General features: G+C 37.6%; 1 protein-coding gene across 6 annotated transcripts in view; it reads right to left on the bottom strand.

The window, feature by feature from the left end:
* Nucleotides 1–22,127, bottom strand: part of LOC101397523 (GON-4-like protein) — a 75,528-nt gene that overhangs the window by 50,536 nt on the left and 2,865 nt on the right. For 4 of the 6 annotated variants that reach the window (XM_014791972.2, XM_087441951.1, XM_087441948.1 and 1 more), the window contains exons 3-6: nucleotides 17,145–17,336; nucleotides 1,396–1,589; nucleotides 603–677; nucleotides 382–432 (exon numbers count right to left, since the gene is read on the bottom strand). In XM_014791972.2, coding sequence (XP_014647458.2) covers nucleotides 382–432; nucleotides 603–677; nucleotides 1,396–1,589; nucleotides 17,145–17,336 — 512 coding nt within the window. Of the gene's footprint in view, nucleotides 1–381; nucleotides 433–602; nucleotides 678–1,395; nucleotides 1,590–3,175; nucleotides 3,232–17,144; nucleotides 17,337–22,127 lie in introns of those variants that run through there. The other 2 variants (XM_087441950.1, XM_087441949.1) reach the window with 2 other exon arrangements.

The following is a 22,127-nucleotide window of genomic DNA, read 5'->3' as shown; positions in this document are numbered from 1 at the left end:
TCCTGAGGGACCCCACACCAGGGTGATCTTGATGTAAATGGCTCCTGGAACACACTTTGAAAAATACCACTCTAAACACTTTGCCACATATCTTATCACAAGAATAGAAAAACTGACCTCGCTCACTGCTTTCAATCATTCTAAATGGTTATCTACCTAGCACTTCCCAAAAAACAATACTTCCACATCAACTAAAATAAAAATAAACTATGATAATGATTTCATATATTAGGTCTCTACTTGTCTTGTACAAATATTTCTTTAAGGAGGTAAACTCAGACCACAATAAACCTTTCCTATATTTTTTGCCCTGTAAGTAACCTGTAATTTGATCTTATTTACCAAACTAAATAAACAGTAAAGAAAAAAAAGAACACCCACCACTCCTTTTTCCACCACTTCCTTCAGTTTAGAGCGTGTCATTTTGGGCTCCTAAGGAGAAAATGAGAAGAAAACAGTCAATAAAAATCATCATGTGATTATTGGGTTTTGAGATGCTAACTGTCAAACTATTTACAAACTCCCCAGTGACCTCCTACACTTAGCCAGTTTACAGACAGCTCTGGTCCACGACATTAAAGGAATGACAGTCAACTACTCACAAACACTGGCACATCTTCCGTCTCACTGATGGCTGCTTTCATCATTGCCACCACGTGTTCATTGGTGATTACTTCCTGAGAAAGATGAAATGTCACTTTAGGCAACAAAGATGTGTCATCTAGATAATACTCATCTCTCTGTAACTCTGCGAGACATACATACAGGGTACATGAGAGCTACTCAAATAGCTTCAGACTGGGGTAAAGCAAGGCAATCAAAAGCAAAGAAGCAAGGTTTGGACAGAAGCACACAGCTTCAAACAACGTAGCACAAATGGACCAATCTCATTAGCTGCTACTAGGAACAGGAATGGCTCACATAAAAAGAGATTCTGAGATAACTAACGACATGCTTAAGAGAAACAGTAATAAACAACAAAGGCTTGTAAATAGCTGTGTTGCTACATATCAAAGAACAGTATTTGCATATGTGCAAAGTACTGTAAACTGTTAACTGGGCATCTTTTCAGACATATCAACCCACAAAAGAGTAAATCCACTGTGAACATTATCATCTTCCAATCTGCTAAACAATACAATAAACAATCAAATCAGTGGAAGGAAGCAGAGGAACGGTTTATCTTCCCAATTAAGTTCTTCTTTAACACGTGTTCAGATTTCAAACTTGTGCTGAGTGCAAAGAGAAAGCTATCTTGACATGTAATATGTTTTGCCACAGGTAACACAAAATTAGTAATTCACAAACCAAGAGTCAAGAATTTCCTGAGTATTTTTATTTGCTTTCCATGAAAAATCTCCATTCCAATTACACAGCTGCCCCAGTCTTACTCACATGAAGAATGTTTCGCACGTTGACTGCTGTTAGGTTGTGCTGCTTGGCGCCATCCTCTAAGGTGCGGTCCAGCATGTCATCCAGCTTCAGGTCATAAGCCAAAGTCCCTTCTTCTTGGCCCCTTCCATCTCGTTTCCTCTTGGTACCCTTTTTCTTTTTTCGCCTTTTCTCACTTTCTTCATTGTCTTGCTCTTCTGCAAATAAACCAAGAACATCAATAGAATCTCTAAAACAACTGCTCCCGGAACTTAACCCAAAAAGCCAGCAGTAAAAGAAAAGCAAGCTGCCAGCCATCTGGCCCTGGAAATCAAAGAAGGCTATGATATGGTAGTGGTGGTAACGGTGGAGGTCATGGTACTGTCACAATAATATCTAACATTCACGGAATATTTATTTTATGTCAGTTACTCTTCTACACACCTTACACATATTAATTCATTTACTACTCATAACAACCCTATGAAGTAGGGACTATTATTTTTCCCACTGTACAGATGAAGAAACTGAGGCAGAGAGATTAAGAAACTTTCCCAAGAGCTAGTAATGACAGAGCCATGTTTTGAAGCCAAGCACTCCAGCTCTAGAATCTGCGGTCTTAATTATTACTCCATACTGACCAGATAATGCATCAGAAACCCTGGGTTTATATCCCAGTTCTACAATTTAACTGGGTTACCTTGGCAATAGAATCTCATTTTTTTCCTTTGTAAAAAAATACAGATATCTGCCCACCAGGGATGCCATGTAGATTAAGTGAAATAACATATATCATGGTGATTTATAACCAATGAAACATTATGCAAATGCAAGTTATCATTATTATTATTATTATTATACTATTTAGTGTAGAAAAGAGAAAAACAAGGAGTAAACCAATAAAAAATCCACTCTCAATTATACAAAAAAAAAAAAGAGGACAAAGTGTCTCTAGTCTACAAGAAAGGAGCACATATATAACCCCCAAACAAAAGGAAAAACTTGATTATTAGAATCTGGTAAGTCTTGAAGTAGATTATCATGCAACACCAAAACAAGGCTCTCATCTCTGATACTTTGGTTGGCTACTGTCTGAAAACATGGGATTAGAGCAGATTAACATCTAAAGGGCCTTCTATTTAAAAAGATTTTACGACCTTTAAGACGCGCCCTGATAGTATTTACTCAGTGAAAAATTGTTAGTAACTTCAAACAATTGCTTTTGCACTTGTGAATACATATGAAGAATTTGATAAACGTTTACAACTTTCAATCTAATAATTCTTCTTCTTAAGGAAATAATTAGACATGCAAAGACTAGAAATCAAGTTATTCATTCCAACATTAATTATTTTAGCAAAAACATGGAAAACACCTAAATGTCCAATGTTAAATGAATGGCTAAGTGAACTTTGGTACATCCATACACTGGACTGTAATTGAGCCATTAAAAATTGTCTCTTTAAGCAACAGGGGGGAAAAAACAAGTAAAAAATGTCTACAAAGAGTTTCTAATGACATGGAATTTTTTCTGATAATGATTTTTAAGAAAATAAAAAGATAGAATTCAAACATACACATCTTACATTCATGTAACCTAAACAAAAGTGGGCTGCCTTGAGGTGTATCTCAACAAGGTAACAGATGCAAAAGAAATATGAAACTCTAAGAGGTATCCAAAAAGTGATAAAGCTCTTTACTAACGGTCTTTTGAGAGAGCAGCAAAAGGGGAATTTCATAGCATAAATACACAACAAAACTTTCTAAAAACCTTCGTAAACATCTTTTCCCAAAGTCTTCTCACCTCATTTACTCCTCTTCTCAATAAACTCCAAAACTCTCCTCTCTCTTCACCACTCGTGCATCTCCTTTCTTTGCCCCTCCCTTCCCTCTTGCATCCTTTCCCATGTAAACCAATCTAGCCAGTTCTTGGCTTCTGCCTTCCACCATTCCCTCCTTATCAGCATTTTAACAATGACCTGGTAGTTGCAGAACAAGAAAAGGATTTCTGACACCTGAGGAACTTTTGCTTCAGCTTCATACTCATATCCTATTACGTCGTTAGTAACACTGTTTTTTGTTTGTTTGTTTGTTTTGAGGAAGACTGGCCCTGAGCTAACATCTGTTGCCAATCTTCCTCTTTTTGTTTTTTTCTCCTCAAAGCCCCAGTACATAGTTGTATATCCTAGTTGTGGGTCCTTCTAGCTCGTCTATGTGGGACATTGTCTCAGCACGGCTTCACGAGCAGTGAGTAGGTAGGCGCCTAGGATCCCAAGCGGCGAACCCCAGACGACCAAAGCGGAACCTGGGAACTTAACCGCTTAGCCACAGGGCCGGCCCCTTTAGTAACACTGTTAATTGCAAAACTGACCCAGGAAAAAAAAAGTTTGAAAGAAAAGACACAAATTAAAACTATTAATGCGACAGTAGAAACTATAAAGTTTGTTATTAACTAAAAATTAACCAAAAAAATAAATCTCCTTTACAAAATTTAGATCTACAAAATGTAACCAAAATTCATAGAAATGAAGGCCACAAAAGGAAATTTACAATGGAAGCGGCTAAAATTCATAAAATTTTATATAGATATAGTTGATGAGAAATCAAATTGTCCTTTAAAACAATGTTTCTCAAACTATCTGTGGCAAAGACCTAGTTTTGAACAACACATTGTAGACTCATACTTTTATAAAATAAAATAAGAATGTAGCCATAATGTCAAATGTTACAACATTTCTAAACTTTTACTCTCACTTTCCCTAAATCATTCTATTTCAAATCAGTAACAAACAGTTCTCAAACTAGCACTGGTTCTCAGACCACACTTTGAGTAGCACAGCTTTAAAATATACACTGAATGAGGCCGGCCCGGTGGCGCAAGCGGTTAGGTGTGCGCGCTCTGCTGCGGCGGCCCAAGGTTCGCCGGTTCAGATTCCGGGTGTGCACGGACGCATTGCTTGGCAAGCCATGCTGTGGCGGCGTCCCATATATAAAGTGAAGGAAGATGGGCACAGATGTTAGCCCAGGGCCAGTCTTCCTCAGCAAAAAAAGAGGAGGATTGCCAGATGTTAGCGTAGGGCTGATCTTCCTCACAAAAAATAAATAAATAAAATAAAATATACACTGAAAAACATTTAGCCCCAATAAAAATACAATAAAACTGAAATATGGAAAATAATTTAAATGAATTGTGAAGAAAACATCACAAAATTAAAGTGGAAATAAAATTCACTGCAGAAAATATTTTTTCATGGAAAAATCATCAGTTAGCATAATTTCATTTAGAATAGCTATCTTATAAACAAGGAATCAAAGCAACCACTATGAGGTTAAACCATTTCAATTGTCTAAATTACATCACACATATTTCTGATTTTAATGCTGAATTTATTAGGGAATACGTATTTGTAAGGAAAATCTGATACATTCAAATTCCAACACATTGCACAGACAAAAAAAGAACAGATAATTCAACTATTTCTTGTTCTGTTTTAGAATTAATCCTTTGTCTTACTTTTAAAATACTGGGATACCACTGACTCTAAGAATTCTAAAGAGCTGAAATTAAAAATTAAAAAAGGAAGCCACTCTATACAGATCAGACTGGAAAACATAAAGAAGAAAATCTAATTTTTCCTTCCATGAGAAAGGAGAAGTTGGCTAAAAACTAGATATTCCCTGAGAAGTAGATCCAATGATTTAACTAATAAATTGAAAGTAAAATGCAGTGTAAAGTGGGTGAAGTCAGTAAAAATATGGGTGGGTTCTGTAATATCTAAATCACCAAAGTTGCTTTGATATGTGAAAACAGTTGCTTAACAGCCCTGTCAAAATCACACCCGGGAGAATGTATTTTTTATCAGATGAAACCTTCCCACCAAAAACAACTGTAAAACCATATACAACTATGAAAGTAAAATGCAGTGTAAAGTGGGTGAAGTCAGTAAAAATATGGGTGGGTTCTGTAATATCTAAATCACCAAAGTTGCTTTGATATGTGAAAACAGTTGCTTAACAGCCCTGTCAAAATCACACCCGGGAGAATGTATTTTTTATCAGATGAAACCTTCCCACCAAAAACAACTGTAAAACCATATACAACTATAAAACTACATTAAAGCAGAATAAAATATATACAACAGTCTGAAGGCACTGGAGAACAAGCCCTACAGAAAGGATTTAAGGGGTTGTGATCCTTTAGAGAAAGGAAGCACATAAAAGGAATCCAAGCTGAAAGCAGCAGTCTTGCTTGGCTATGACGCCAGAGATTTGGGGCTGCCAAAATAGCTGAGACTGAGGGATAAAACCCCACAGAGGAGGAAACCAAGAAAAAGTGAGCCAAAAAAGTCTCTGTTAAAATTCCTTTTAAGATTCTGTTTAACTCTTAGGCTGTGCATGCATAGGATGAAACTCCAAGAAATTCAGCAGGAGAGAGCAGCTAGGAGGCTAAAGACCAAATGCAGAAATTTCTCACTCCACAGTGTTCGGAAGACAGAGGTTGTAGGTCAGGTCTTGCAAAGGAGGGAAGGTCTTCAGAAACACTACAGCTTTCTTAGTAGAGTTGAAACCCCAGAAGAGCCACACACTAGGAATACAGGCTACAATCTAGGAAAAGTAGAAAGTTGAAACAAACTAGCCTTAACACAGCATAAAACCAACACTTAGCAGAATTTAGGGGATCCTCTAAAATTATCTGCCTGCCAGAAGAAAACATAACCCTCTTTGAAGGAAGATAATACTAAAGCCTCTAGAATTCTTCATCCACAATGTCCAGCATCCAATCAAAAATTGTAACATGCTAAAACAGAACCAAAATGCTAAAAACAAGGAATGGGGGAGAAGACAATTTAAAAAAACCTACAGGTGAGTCAGATACTAGATAAAAAATTTTTAAATAATTATGATTAATACATTCAAGAAAATAAAGGAAAAGACAGAGAATTTCACCAAAGACACAGAATCCATCGTTCTAAATTGGCATTAAAAATTTAACAGATAGGTTTAACAGATTAGACACAGCAAAACAGAGAATTAATGAACTAGACTACAGAACAGCAGAAACTGAAGCATAAAGAGAAAAAAGAATAAAAAGAATATACAGAAAAAATAATAATAATACATATGGGACATGGTAAAAAGATCTAACATACATGTAATTGGAATGCCAGAAGAAGGAGAATGGGACAGAAGTGATATCTAAAGAAATACTGACAAGAATTATTTTACACGCATGAAAGATATCAAATCTCAGATTCAAGCAGCTGTACAAACCCCAAGCAGACAAAAAGGGAAAACCAAACTAGACACATAATAGTCAAAATGCTAAAAAGCAAAACAGAGAAAATACTAGAAGCAGCCAAAGAAACAAAGATACACTATCAAAGTAACAACAAAACTGATAGCTGACTTTGCAACACAAACAATGGAAACCAGAATGTAACAGAATACATCTTAAAGTGTTAGGGGTAGGGCCGGCCCCGTGGCTTGGTGGTTAAGTGAGCGCGCTCCACTGCTGGCGACCCGGGTTCGGATCCCGGGCTCGCACCGACGCGCTGCTTCTCTGGCCATGCTGAGGCCGCGTCCCACATGCAGCAACTAGAAGGATGTGCAGCTATGACACACAACTATCTACTGGGGCTTTGGGGGGAAAAAATAAATAAATAAAATCTTTAAAAAAAAAAAAAAAAAAAGTGTTAGGGGGAAAAGCGCAACCTAAAATTCTATACCCAGTGAAAATAATCTTTTAACATGAAGGCAAAACTAAGATTTTTTTTCCAGATAAACAAAAGCCGAGATAATTCATTGACAGGAGACCAGGTCCACAAGAAATACTAAAGGAAATTCTTTTTTTTTTTTTTTTTTAAGATTTTATTTATTCATTTTTTCCCCCCAAAGCCTCAGTAGATAGTTGTATGTCATAGGTTCACATCCTTCTAGTTGCTGGACGTGGGACTCGGCCTCGGGTTGGACGGAGAAGTGGTGCCTTGGGGCGTGCCCGGGATCCGAACCCGGGCCGCCAGCATCAGAGCGCGCGCACCTAACCGCTAAGCCACGGAGCCGGCCCACTAAAGGAAATTCTACAGGATGAAAAAAATGATCCCAGATGAAAGCAAAGCAAAGAACTTCAGGATGAACCAAGAACATCAGAAAGGTTAACTATGTCATAAATATAAATGAATATTGACAGGTTAAAATAGTAACAATAATAATAATGTCTTGTGGGAGTTAAAACATATGAAGAAATAAAATATAACATCAATAGCACAAAAGACAGGAGTAAACATATGGAATGAAACTGTTGTAAAGTTCTTGCTTTGTTTGGGAAGTGTAAAAGTAGTAATTTAAGGTAGATTGTAATAATTTCAAAGATGCATATTATTAATCTATAGGGTAACATGTAAAAGAAAAATAAAAGAATATAAAACTAAAAAGCTAATAAAGAAAAATTAAAGTACCTGATTAAGCCAAAAGAAGGAGAAATAAAGGAACAAAGAAGAGATAGGAAAATAGAAAACTCAACTATATCAGAAATTACATTAAATATAAATTAAGTATATAATCTAATTAAAAGGAAAAGATGTTCAGACAAGGTTTTTTAAAAACTCTATGCTATTTATAAGAGATATACTTTATTTTATTATTTTTTTTTTTTTAGATTTTTATTTATTTATTTTTTTCCCCCAAAGCCCCAGTAGATAGTTCTATGTCATAGCTGCACATCCTTCTAGTTGCTGTATGTGGGACGCGGCCTCAGCATGGCCGGAGAAGTGGTGCGTCAGTGCACGCCCAGGATCCGAACCCGGGCCGCCAGCAGCGGAGCACGCGCACTTAACCACTAAGCCACGGGGCCGGCCCAAGATATACTTTAAGTATAAAGATGCAAACAAGGTTGAAAGCAAAATAATATAAACATTTATATCAAGTATACACTAATATCAGATACAAAGTAGACATTTTTTTTTTTCTTGTGAGGAAGATCAGCCCGGAGCTAACATCCATGCTAATCCTCCTCCTTTTGCTGAGAAAGACAGGCTCTGAGCTAACATCTATTGCCAATCCTCCTCCTTTTTTTCCCCCAAAGCCCCAGTAGATAGTTGTATGTCATAGTTGCACATCCTTCTAGTTGCTGTATGTGGGACGCAGCTGCAGCAAGGCCGGAAAAGCAGTACATCGGTGCACGCCCAGGATCCGAACCCGGGCCGCCAGTAGTGGAGTGCGCGCACTTAACTGCTAAGCCACGGGGCCGGCCCCCAAAGGAGACTTTAAGGCAAGAAGATAAAGAGATAAAAAAGATCATTTCATGCTAAATGAGTCAATTCAACAGAAAGATATAATAATTCTAAATTTGTATGTACCTAATAATATAGCTTAAATATATAAAACAAAAGTTGACAATAAAAAAAAAAGGAGAAAGACACAACCATAGTCGGAGATTTTAACAAATGTTAAACAATCAGCAAAGCAGACAAAGAAATCAGTAAAGGCATAAAAGATCTGAACAACATAATTAACAGACTTGACCTTACAGGCATATATAGAACATTATACTTCACCTAAATGACATATTTAAAACACTCATAAAATACACATTCTTTCTAAGGGCACATGAAACAGACCATATGCTAAACAAGTCTCAACAATTTTCAAAGGTAAGGAATCATATAGAATATGTCCTTTGACCACAATGGAATTAAACTAGAAATCAATAAAGAAATTTAACTAGAAAGATCCTCAAATGTTTGGAAATTAAGCAACATATCTCCAAATAATGCATAGGTCAAAGAAGAAATCATAATGGAAATTAGAAATCTACTAAGATGAGTGAAGGGGGCTGGCCCCATGGCATAGCGCTGAAGTGCACGAGCTCCGCTGCTGACGGCCCGGGTTCGGATCCCGGGTGTGCACTGATGCACTGCTTGTCAGGCCATGCTGTGGTGGCGTCCCACATAAAGTGGAGGAAGATCAGCATGGATGTTAGCTCAGGGCCAGTCTTCCTCAGCAAAAAGAGGAGGATTGGCATGGATGTTAGCTCAGGGCTGATCTTACTCACAAAAAAAAGATGAGTGAAAACAAAAATATGACCAATCAAAACTTGCAGAATGCAGCTAAAGCAATGCTTAGAGGGAAAGTTATAACTTTCAATGTATGTATTAGAAAAGAAAAAGAGGATTGAAAATTTTACAAGAAGCTGGAAAAGAACAAATCAAACCCTAGGTAAATTTTAGGAAGGAAATAATAAAGAACGGAAATCAATGAAACTGAAAACATAAACAGAAAAAAAAAGTAAAGAAAGCCTAAAGTTGGTTCTTTGAAAAGATTAATAAAATTGATAAACCTCTAGCCATACTTATCAACAACAAAAAATATACAAATTTCCAATCAGAAATTAAAAAAAAAAAGAAAAGACCTTATTAGGGGCTGGCCCCATGACGTAGTGGTTCAGTGCTCACGCTCTGCTGCTGGCGGCCCGGGTTCGGATCCCGGGTGCACAGCAACACACTGCTTGTCAGGCCATGCTGTGGCGACGTCCCATACAAAGTGGAGGAAGGTAGGCACAGATGTTAGCCCAGGGCCAGTCTTCCTCAGCAAAAACTAGAAGATTGGCATGGATGTTAGCTCAGGGCTGATCTTTCTCACACACACACACAAAAAAGACCTCATTAAAAATCTTAGACATCCCAAAATAAGCATATTACAAACAACTTTATATCAACAAATTTGACGATTTAGAGAAAATGTACAAATTCCTTGAGAAAGACAACTTACCAAAACTGACACAAAAAGAAATAGGAAATCTGAATAGCCCTATGATTATTAAAAGATTTAATCCATAATTTAAACGCCTTTGACAAAGAAAACTCCAGGCCTAGATAGCTTCCTTGGTGAATTCTTAAAAGCATTTAAGAAAGAAACAATACCAGTCTTACATAAACTCTTCCAGAGAACAGACAATGATGGAAAACTTCCCAACTCATTTTATAAGGCCAGTAAAACCCTGATACCAACACATGAAAAAGACATTATAAGAAAGGAAAATTAAAGCCAATATCTCTCATAAACAAAGGCACAAAAACCTTAAACAATATATTAGGAAATGGAATCCAACTGTATATAGAAAGTCTAATACATTATGACCAAATATTTTTATCCCAGAAATGCAAGTTTGTTTTAACATTCAAAACCCAATCAATGTATGTTATTAGGCATATACACCTAAAAACAGAGTTTTAAAATATGGAGAGCTAAAAAGGTAAGAACTGAAAGGAAATATAGATGAATCCACAATTAAAGTTGGAGACCTCAATATTCCTTTCTCAATAATTGATAGAACAAATAGACCAAAAAAAGAAAATCAGTAAAAACAGACACTATCTGAACAATGCCAACCAACTCAACCTAACTGACATTTATAGAACAGTGTACCTCAAACAGAATACATATTCTTTTCAAACACATATGGAAGAGCTACTGATAAAGATTATATTCTGGGCCATAAAATAAACTTCAATAAATATGAAATGACTGAAATCATACAAAGTATAGTCTGAACTCGAGGGAATAACATTAGAAATCGGAACAAAAAGCTAGAAAATCTCCAAATATTTGGAAATCAAACACCACACTTCTAAATAACACATGGGTCAAAGAAGATATCCCAAGGGAAATTAGAAATACTGTCAACTGAAGTTAATGAAATACAACATATCAAAATTTGTGGGGCACAGCTAATGCAGTGTTTAAAGGGAAAGTGATACATTAAATACTATTATTAGAAAATAAGAAAAGTCTCAAGTCGGTAACCTAAGCTTCCACTTTAAGAAACTAGAAAAAGACCGAATTAAACCTAAAGCAAGTAGACAGAAGAAAATAATAGAAAACAGCAAAAATCAATGAATGAAACCAAAAGCTTGTCCTTTGAAAAGACCAATATTGAAAAATCTCCAGCCAGAATGATTAAAAGACAGACAAAAATTACAGTATCAGGAATAAAAGAACAGACATCGTTACAGATCCTACGGACATTAAAAAGATAACAAAGGAATATTATGAAAAACTTTATGCCAATTAATTTGACAATTTGAATGGAACAGACAAATACCTTGAAAGATACCAATTGTCAAAGCTCACTCAAGACCAAATAGATATTCGGCCAGCCCTGGTGGCACAGTACTTAAGTTTGGCGCACCTTGCTTTGGCAGCCCGGGTTCAGTTCCTGGGCGCAGACCTATACCACTCATGGCCATGCTGGGGCGGCGACCCACATACAAAATAGAGGAAGACTGGCACAGATGTTAGCTCAGGGTGAACCATCTTCAGCAAAGAAGAGTAAGATTGGCAACAAATGTTAGCTCAGGGCAAATCTTGCTCAGCAAAAAAAAAAAAAAAAAAAAAGGAACAGACAGATAATTGAATAGCCCTATATCTGTTAAAAGAAATTAAATCCATAGTTAAAAACATCCTATAAAGAAAACTCCAGGCCCCGATGGCTTCACTGGTGCATTCAACAAAACATTTAAGGAAAAAAATAATACCAATTCACAGAAACTCTTCCAAAAAAAAAAAACAGATGAGGAGAGAACGTTTCCCAACTCATTGTATGAGGTCAGCATTACCCTAATACCAAAACCAGACAACAGCATTACAAGAAAAGAAAACCACAGACACAAAAATTCTTAACAAAATATTAGCAAATCAAACCCAGCAATATATAAAAAGGGTAACACATCATAATCAAAATGGATGGTTTATCCCAGAAATGCAAAATTGCTTTGAAATTTGAAAATCAATCAACATAATTTACCACATCAACCGACTAAAAGCAAAAACAAAAACAAAAAATAGTCTCAATAAATGCAGAAAAAGCTTTTCACAAAACCTAACATCAATTTATGATAAAAACTCTCAGCAACTAGGAACAGTAGAAAACTTCCTCAATCTGATAAACAACAGCTATAAACAACCTACAGCTTAATGGTGAAAGACTAAATGCATTTTCCCTAACGGATCAGGAACAAAGGAAAGATGCTGGCTCTCACCACTTCTCTTCAACATTGTACTGAAGATCCTAGCCAGGGCACAGCAAGATGGGACTGATGGAGCAGGAGAGGGAGGGAGTGACAGGGAGAGGAAGAAAGAGAGAAAGAAAAGACACACAATTTGGAAAGGAAGAAAAAAAATTCTTTATTCACAGAGGACATAAGTATCTATGTAAGAAATTCCCGAAGAATCTACAAAAAAGTATACAGAGCTAATAAGTGAATTTATAGCAAGGTCACAAGACATACTAATATACCAAAATCTACTATATTTCTATATATTAGCAATAAACAATTGGAAATTGAAAAGAAAAATTGACATGAGCGTAAAAAAAGAAATACTTAGGTGTTTCGGGCCGGCCCCGTGGCTTAGCGGTTAAATGCACACGCTCCACTACTGGCAGCCCGGGTTCAGATCCGGGGCACGCATCGACACACCGCTTCTCCAGCCATGCTGAGGCCACATCCCACATACAGCAACTAGAAGGCTGTGCAACTATGACATACAACTATCTACTGGGGCTTTGGGGAAAAAAAGGAGGAAGACTGGCAATAGATGTTAGCTCAGAGCCAGTCTTCCTCAGCAAAAAGAGGAGGATTAGCATGGATGTTAGCTCAGGGCTGATCTTCCTCACAAAAAAAAAAAAAAAAAACTTAGGTGTTTCATAAATCTAAGAAAATATGTGAAAAATTTACATGCTAAAAACCAGAAAATATTGCTGAGAGAAATATTAAGAGACCTAAATAAATAGAGAGAGATATCTTGCTCATGGATTAGTAGATTCAATATTGTTAAGATGGCAATTCCTAAATCGATCCACAGATTCATTACTAATAAATATTCTAGCAGGTATTTTTGAAGAAAATGACAAGCCAATTCTAAAATTTATACAGAAATGCAAAGGATGTAGAATAGCCCAATGATCCTGTTAAAAAAAAAGGAACAAAGTCAGAAGATTCAGACTACCTGATTTCCAGACTTACTAAAGCAGCCGGCCTAGTGGCACAGCAGTTAAGTGTGTGCGCACAGCTTGGCCGGCCCGAGGGTTTGCAGGTTCGAATCCTGGTCGCACACCAACACACCGCTTGTCAAGCCATGCTGTGGCAGCGTCCCATATAAAGTAGAGGAAGATGGGCACTGATGTTAGCCCAGGGCCAATCTTCCTCAGCAACAAGAGGAGGATTGGCATCGGATGTTAGCTCAGGGCTGATCTTCCACATCAAAAAAAAAAACAAAAAAAACAGACTTACTATAAAGTTATGGTAATCAAGGCTGTGTGGTATTGGCGAAAGGTTAAGACACACAGATCAACGGAACAGAATAGAGAGTCCAGAAAAGACCCACACAAATACGGCCAAGTGATTTTTTTTCACATAGCTGCAAAGGTAATTTAATGGAGAAAGGAATCTTTTCAACAAATAGTGCTGAAGCAACTGGACATCCATATGCAAAAAAAGAATTTCAAATATACCTCACACATTATTAGGAATCTTTTCAACAAATAGTGCTGAAGCAACTGGACATCCATATGCAAAAAAAGAATTTCAAATATACCTCAAAAAAATTAACTCAACTTGAATCATATACTTAAATGTAATATGTAAAACTGTACAACTTCTAGAAGAAAACAGAAGAAAAATTTTGTGCCCTTGGACTAGGCAAAGAGTTCCTTGATATGCCACCAAAAGCATAATCCATAAAAATAAAACCTGAAGTAGCTCCCCATGGCTAATGTCAAAACAATTTGAGCAAAATAAATAATGATAGTATTGCACGATAACTCAAATAATAAATATCCATGAGTCCACACTCACACAAAAATTGAATAAACAAATAAATGAGGGAGAAGGGACAGTTCTTCTTTACAGAAAAATTCCAATTAATAAATGTAGAAGGAACGAGACAAACAAAAAATCACCATTAAAACAACACAGTAATAATTGTTGTAGGCTAGCCATCAATGGATGCTAAACCTCGTGGGCAAAACTTTGAGGAAAAACAGGATATATGGATAATTTCAAAGTATCTCCTGCAAAGTATGTAGAAATTACAAAAGAAATAAAAGCAAACAACAGAATAACAAACAAATATTTCAACATAAAAGATCTACAAATGGCCAATAAACACACAAAAATATGCTCTATATCATTATTGATTAGAGAACTGCAAGTTAAAACCACAAGGAAATACACCTACTAGAATGGATAAAATTTAAGTCTGACAACTGGCAGGATGCGGATCAATTATAAAAACTCACACAATGCTGGCAGGAATATAAAATGGTACAGCCACTTTGGAAAACAGTTTGGCAAGTTTCTTATGATAAATATTCATAAGACCCAGCAATGCCACTCCTAGTTATGTACCTGAGAAAAAAGAAAATTTATTTATATCAAAGACCTATATGTGACTGTTTCTAGCAGCTTTAGTCATAACAGCCAAAAACTGGAAACAACCCAAATGCCCATCAACTGGTGAACAGATAAAACAAATTGTGGTACATCCATGCAACAGAATACTACTCAGCAACAAAAAGGAACAAACGTGAGCGAATGTCAAAAGCATTACACTAAATGAAAGATAACAGATGCAAAAGGCTACATACAGTATAACATCATATATATAACACTGTGGAAAATGCAAAACTGAATAGAAAGAGATCTTATCAAAAGTAAGAACAGAAATGAGATCAGCGGTTGCCAAAAGCTGAGGATGGAGGACTGCAAAGAGGAATGACGGAACTTGTAGGGTGAGAGAAACGTTCCATATACTGATTGTGGTGGTAGTTACACAACTATATACATTTTTCAAAACTCACTGGATAAATTTTATTGTATGTTAAGTTCCCTCTCAATAAACCTGACATTTGGGGCCGGCCTGGTGGCGTAGTGGTTAAGTGCGCGTGCTCCGCTTTGGTGGCTTGGGGTTCGCAGGCCCAGATCCCGGGCGCGCACCAATGCACCACTTGTCAAGCCACGCTGTGGCGGCGTCCCATACAAAGTAAAGGAATATGGGCGTAGATGTCAGCCCAGGGTCAACCTTCCCCAGCAAAAAGAGGAAGATTGGCATCGGATGTTAGCTCAGGTCTGATCTTCCTCACAAAAAAATTAAAAAAAAAACAAAAAACCTGACATTAAAAAAGAATCAATGAGGGCCAGCCCCGTGGCTTAGCGGTTAAGTGCGCGCGCTCCACTGCTGGCGGCCCAGGTTCGGATCCCGGGCGCGCACTGAAGCACTGCTTCTCTGGCCATGCTGAGGCCGCGTCCCATATACAGCAACTAGAAGGATGTGCAACTATGACATACAACTCTCTACTGGGGCTTTGGGGGGGGAAAAAATTAAAAAAAAAAAAAAAAGAATCAATGTAATTCTCTACTTTAACAGAATAGAGAAAAACCATATGATCATCTTAATAGAGATAAAAAAAAAGCATCTGACAAAATTCAATGTACGATAAAACTCCCAGAAAACTGGAAAAAGAAAATAATTTCCGTAATCTGATACAATATATCTATAAAAAGCCTACAGCTATTGTCATACATAATGGAGGAATACTGAACACCTTCCCCCAAGCTCAGATACAAGACATGGATGTCCACTATCACTACTTCTAACTTACATAGTAATGAACGTCTAGTATTTGCAATAAGAAAAAGAAATCACAGGTGTTCACTTTAAAACTATTTGTTAAGTTGAATAAAGAAATCTTTATTCAGGCCGGCCCTGTGGCTTGGTGGTTAAGTGCGCGCGCTGCGATGCTGGTGGCCCGGGTTCGGATCCCGGGTGCGCATCGAGGCACCACTTCTCCATTCATCCTGAGGCCGAGTCCCACATACAACAACTAGAAGGATGTGCAGCTACGACACACAACTATCCACTGGGGCTTTGGGGGGAAAAATAAAATAAATAAAAAAAAAAAAAAAAAAGAAATCTTTATTCACTTGTCTGTATGTGTTAAATTTCATAATAAAAATTATAATATTTCAAAAAATTTTTGAGGCCTAATTCTATGACCTAGCAATTCCACCCAACAAAAATTAAGTGTATATGTTCACCAAAAGATCTATAGTAGAACGTTCACAGCAGCACCATTCAGAGTAGCCTACAACTGGAAACTATTCAAATGCCCATTAGGAGTTGAATGGATAAAGAAAATGTAGAATATTCAAACAACAGAATACTATACAGCAATGAAAATGAACAATGTACAAGTACCTGCGACAATGTGAACCAATTTCATAAAGGTAATGCTGAATGCAAAAAGTCACACAACATACAAACATATGACTCCATTCATATAAAGTACAAAACAGGTGAACTAATCTATGCTGCTAGAAGTCAAGATGATTACCCATGGGTGGGGTATTGGTAATAACTGAAAGAGAGGACTTCTGAGTACTGGTAATATTTTGTTTCTTGATCTGGTTGCTGGTTACAGGGGCGTATTCAATCTTCGAAAATTCACTGAACTGGGATATCTTAGGATATGTGTAGTTTTCTGCATACTATACTTTAGTAAAGAGGGATTTTTTTTTCCCTTTTCCCCCCAAAGCCCCAGTAGATAGTTGCATGTCACGGCTGCACATCCCTCCAGCCGCCGCATGTGGGATACGGCCCCGGCATGGCCAGAGATCCGAACCCGGGCCACCAGCAGCGGAGCGCGCACCTAACCGCCAAGCCACGGGGCCGGCCCAAGAGGGATTTGTAAATTAAAAAAAAAGAAAAAGAAAGCCTACCCATTGGAATAAAGAGTCCACCATCCTCTATCTCTTCCTCAGTTTGGTGAGCTAGCGTCCTGAGTGGCTTTTCTTGAGGAAAGACACAGACATCTGGCTGAGATGATTTCCTAGGCTGGGCCCCTGGTTTTGCAGAGTGGCTGCCTGATGGCAGGGAAGGCATCTCCCCTCCAGAATGCATTTGAGGTTTTCCTGGAAGAATCACAAATATTGCTCCACACTTTGCCCATTCTCAGTCACACTCTGTTGTAGAAATCAGCGTCTCATTACAGAGTCCTTTTTAGTTAGTTAACTTCATTAATGATGCATATGCTATATAGGCATTCCTCTCTCTTAAAGACAGTATCTTAAGAAAAATACTGAAATCAAAGCTGAGATCCAATTCACTTATCTGTAATGTCAGGGAATTGAACTAGATAATTGCTAAGGTTTTTCTAGTTCTAATACACTTTGAGCTATGCATTTTTTTCCCTACGGAAAAATCAGATTTATAACTGTAGGGTGGGGGGGATATATTTCTGATGACAAAGGGACATTTTATATAGATAACCATTAATACCACATCTAACCAACTATAAATGATATACATTATAAAATGTCCTGAACTTTCTGACTGTAAATCAATTTTACAGAGCATTAGAGTAAAAATCACTATAAAATTATAAATATATGGTTCTACAGTTCACTAGACAACTTTCTCTTTTCCTACGGCAACTCTTAATGAGTGCTACCTTTCTTTCTTTTGAGGGGAGGGGCATTAAAAAGGCAAACATTCACAGTATCAAAAGGAAACATTAGAATCAAGTTGGGGCCGGCCCCGTGGCTTAGCGGTTAAGTGCATGCGCTCCGCTACTGGTGGCCCAGGTTCGGATCCCGGGCGCGCACCGACACACCACTTCTCCGGCCATGCTGAGGCAGCATCCCACATAGAGCAACTAGAAGGATGTGCAACTATGACATACAACTATCTACTGGGGCTTTGGGGGAAAAAAAGGAGGAGGATTGGCAATAGATGTTAGCTCAGAGCCGGTCTTCCTCAGCAAAAAAAGGAGAATTAGCATGGATGTTAGCTCAGGGCTGATCTTCCTCACAAAAAAAAAAAAAAGAAAGAATCAAGTTGTCATGGGAAAAATATATACAGGCTTGTGGATACACAGAATATCTATAGAATATACACAAGGAATTGTTAAATGGTGATTCCTTCTGAGAATAGAACTTGAGGAACAAGAGGTCAGAGTGAAAGAGTGCCTAATTTTTCGTTGTGTACATTCTGTATTTATGAATTTTTTTTCCATGTTTATGTATTACACAGTCAAAAAAACTTTTTTTCAAAAAGAGATCAGATTATTTGTCACTGAGTTCCATTCAAAATAGATAGCTTTTATACTTTTTTGAACTGCTAGCTCATCAACATTAGCAGTTTCGACCGGCATAAACATGATTTTAAATTGGAGGACACTCCCCTCCAAGAAAGAAAAAAAGCCTTTTTTTTTTTTTAAACTTTATTTATTTATTTTTCCCCCAAAAGCCCCAGTAGATAGTTGTATGTCATAGCTGCACATCCTTCTAGTTGCTGTATGTGGGATGCGGCTTCAGCATGGCCGGAGAAGCAGTGCGTCAGTGCGCGCCCGGGATCTGAACTCGGGCCGCCAGCAACGGAGCGCGGGCACTTAACCGCTAAGCCACGGGGCCGGCCCAAAAAAAAGTCTTTTTTAAAAATAAAGCATGAATCCATCCTTAATTGTATTTGCTCTCGATCTTACTGCCTTTACTCTGGAACCCATGATCACTTTACAATGTCAAAAAGCCTAAAGGCTTTGGCTTTAACAGGGACTGTATAACCAGGAGCTGAATCATAAATCCATCAAATCAAAATTCCTCTCAGCCAAACTTCTTAGAACAGGGAAATTTAATCAATAGCACAGCATAGCTTTCCCATTTAATCAACAATCTTTAATAATTTTTAGAATTAATGTCTAATATTCTAAAAGCTGAAGTGACACAAATGACTTTTTAAACAAACATACCAGAATCTTTACATCTAAGCAAAATACAGAAGCTCACCTTGGTAGGTAGAACTGCCATTGATACTCTAACTACCTAAACCATATTTGGAACTACTCTAAAACCGTCCCTACAGTTTATCAGCGGCAGTACACGCTATAGAGAAAATATGCCTTTTCTCTGCAAACTTTTTTTCTCTGACTCCATCACATTGCTTCTCAATTTAATTCCCCTCTTGAAGAACCCCTTTGGACCCCACTCTTCCTTTCCTCTATCAATGTGCAAGATGCTGAAAGACCTTAGAAAGAGAGGTTGAGAAGGGTAGAGAGACAGAGAAGGAAAAGCCTTATTCAGAGCATATCTGTAACTTGTTTACTGCCAGCCTGAGAACCATAAATTGATAACATGAGAATAATTAGCTGAGAACTGTATAAACCAACTAATTATGAGCTGAAATCTGCCTAAATTACTCATTTTTAGAAGGAATAGAAAGAAAAAAAGCATAGGGAGAAATTAGGGTATGCAAATCAATTTTAAAACAATTAAAATTCTATTAGAATAAACACCAATACAGAGAAAGGTTTAATCACTAGCACCTGCAGTCTAGAAACATGATTTAACAGTGTGTCAACTGTAACAAAACACTGATACTTCAAAATAACCCAGATGTTTTTTCTGGGTTTTTTCCCCACATAATCATAATCAGAAAACTAAAATGTTACTTAAAAGAAAGCAAAACAAAAAGAATATGCACTAAATTTTAATAGTAATTAATCTGACTAATAAGATTATGGGTGATTTTTATTTTTGTCTTTAAACTTTTCAGTATTTTCCAAAATGCACATATATGAATTTTCAATCTTCTTTCTTCCTTTGTTTTGTATGTTACATTTCTCTTTAGCAAAAAAAAAGTTACTTGGGGGGACAAAAAGGATTCTGGATAGGCATTCATAACGTACTTCTTTTACTGGTATTACTTGTATATACAGATAAAATGCAAAGTGGTAGAATCAGCTTTCAATTATCTAGCTTATTGAAAGGGAGTAGTATTACAGATAACTCTAAACAATAAATGTTTATTTCATTTATCTACACTTGGATATCTTTAAACTGACCATTAAAAATATCTCTAGAGGGGTCAGCCCGGTGGCGTAGTGGTTAAGTTCGTGCGCTCCGCTTCAGCGGCCTGGGGTTTGTAGGTTCAAATCCCAGGAGCGGACCTACGCACCGCTTATCAAGCCATGCTGTGGTGGCATCCCATATAAAGTAGAGGAAGATGGGTACAGATGTTAGCCCAGAGCCAGTCTTCTTCAGCAAAAAGAGGAGGATTGGCAACAGATGTTAGCTCAGGGTTAATCTTCCTCACCAAAAAAAAAAAAAAACTCTAGATTCCACTCTTCAATAGCTGAGTGACTTTGAACCCCTACTTTATTATCCATTCCTTCTCTAGCACTTTAATCTTGTCTTTGCCTCCAGTTCCTCCCGTCTTCATGTCACAAATACAACCCAGCTTGAAGGACAAAATTCAATAATCTTGCTGCCTCCTCTAGCTATTTCCCATTCTCCCACTGCAAAAATTACCACCACTGCTTTCATCCCTCCCTCTTTAATTCCATCATCTGATCGCCTTTTCCCAAAAACTTCTCCTAAATCTATTCTCCAAGATCACCAAATTTCAAATGTAACCTTTTCTCAGGCATCATTATCCTTATCTCTCTTTTGTCACTAAATTTTATTTTATTTTATTTATTTATTTTTTTTAATAATTTTATTTATTTATTATTTTTTTTCCCCAAAGCCCCCGTAGATAGTTGTATGTCATAGCTGCACATCCTTCTAGTTGCTGTACGTGGGACTCGGCCTCAGCACGGCCGGAGAAGCGGTGCGTCCGTGCACGCCCGGGATCCGAACCCGGGGCGCCAGCAGCGGAGTGCGCGCACTTAACCGCTAAGCCACAGGGCCGGCCCTGTCACTAAATTTTAAATAAAGTACTTTGTGCTTAAAACTCTCCTCCCTCCTGTGACTTTTACTATTCTCCAGTTTTTCCTTCTCTGTTATCTTCTTCCCCCACCCAAGGCTGTCTTCTCCCTCCATGTTCCTTTCCATGAAGAAGAACCGCAACTAACACTTTGAACATCTCTAGTCCTAACTCTTACCAAACTTCCATCTCAGATCTGTTTTTCCCTGATGGCCCCAATGTCACCTTATGTTCCATATACTAAAGGTGAATTCATTTTCAACCCCTCAAATACCTTTCCCATGAAGGCATGCTTTGCCATCCCCCAGTCCAGATATCTCAAATGGTATCAGTCTCTGAGCAATACTAATTGTTTCTTTGCAATGTCTCTAAGATATACCCTTTCTTCTCTACCCTTACTGCCAACATCCTATTCCAATGCTTTATAAGGTCTTAAGGGGATAACAGCAAGGCTCTGGATAATCTGGATCTACCCTTCCTATCTGAAGCCACGTCACACTCCCACACAAACCCACCACTTCTACATGTTTGCAGAACATACTATTCTACTTACGCTCTTTCCCCACAATCTATCGAATCCTATCAACCAGTCAAGTTCCAATTTCAAAAAATCCTAACTACCTGTACCACACACCCTAGCACTTAATCACATATTGTCTTAAACTGCTCCAAATTAATTATGTGTTTATACCTTGTCTTCCCAACTCAACTATATAAGCTTCCTGAGGTAGAACTATGCCTTGTGCTTCTTGTAGGAAAGAATGGATAAAGGCTATCCATTACTAATTGGCTATCACATATAGGAAAAGTTCAAACACTTGAGCATGAAAAACAAAGCCCTTCACAATCTAAACACAATCTACCACTCTGAAGTCATCTCTTACCACTTCTTCCAACAACTATGTCACCATCCTCTTCTGCCTCTGCCTCTGTGCCTCGGCGCATGCTGTTCTTGGCCTATGATACCCCACGCCGTCATTCTGTCAAACTAACCCATCCTT

Source organism: Ceratotherium simum, chromosome 2, assembly GCF_057802395.1.
Source record: "Ceratotherium simum simum isolate JZ-2026a chromosome 2, ASM5780239v1, whole genome shotgun sequence".
NCBI lineage: Eukaryota > Metazoa > Chordata > Mammalia > Perissodactyla > Rhinocerotidae > Ceratotherium > Ceratotherium simum.
Note: the sequence above shows the minus strand (reverse complement) of the source record. Positions and strands in the feature narration are given on the sequence as shown.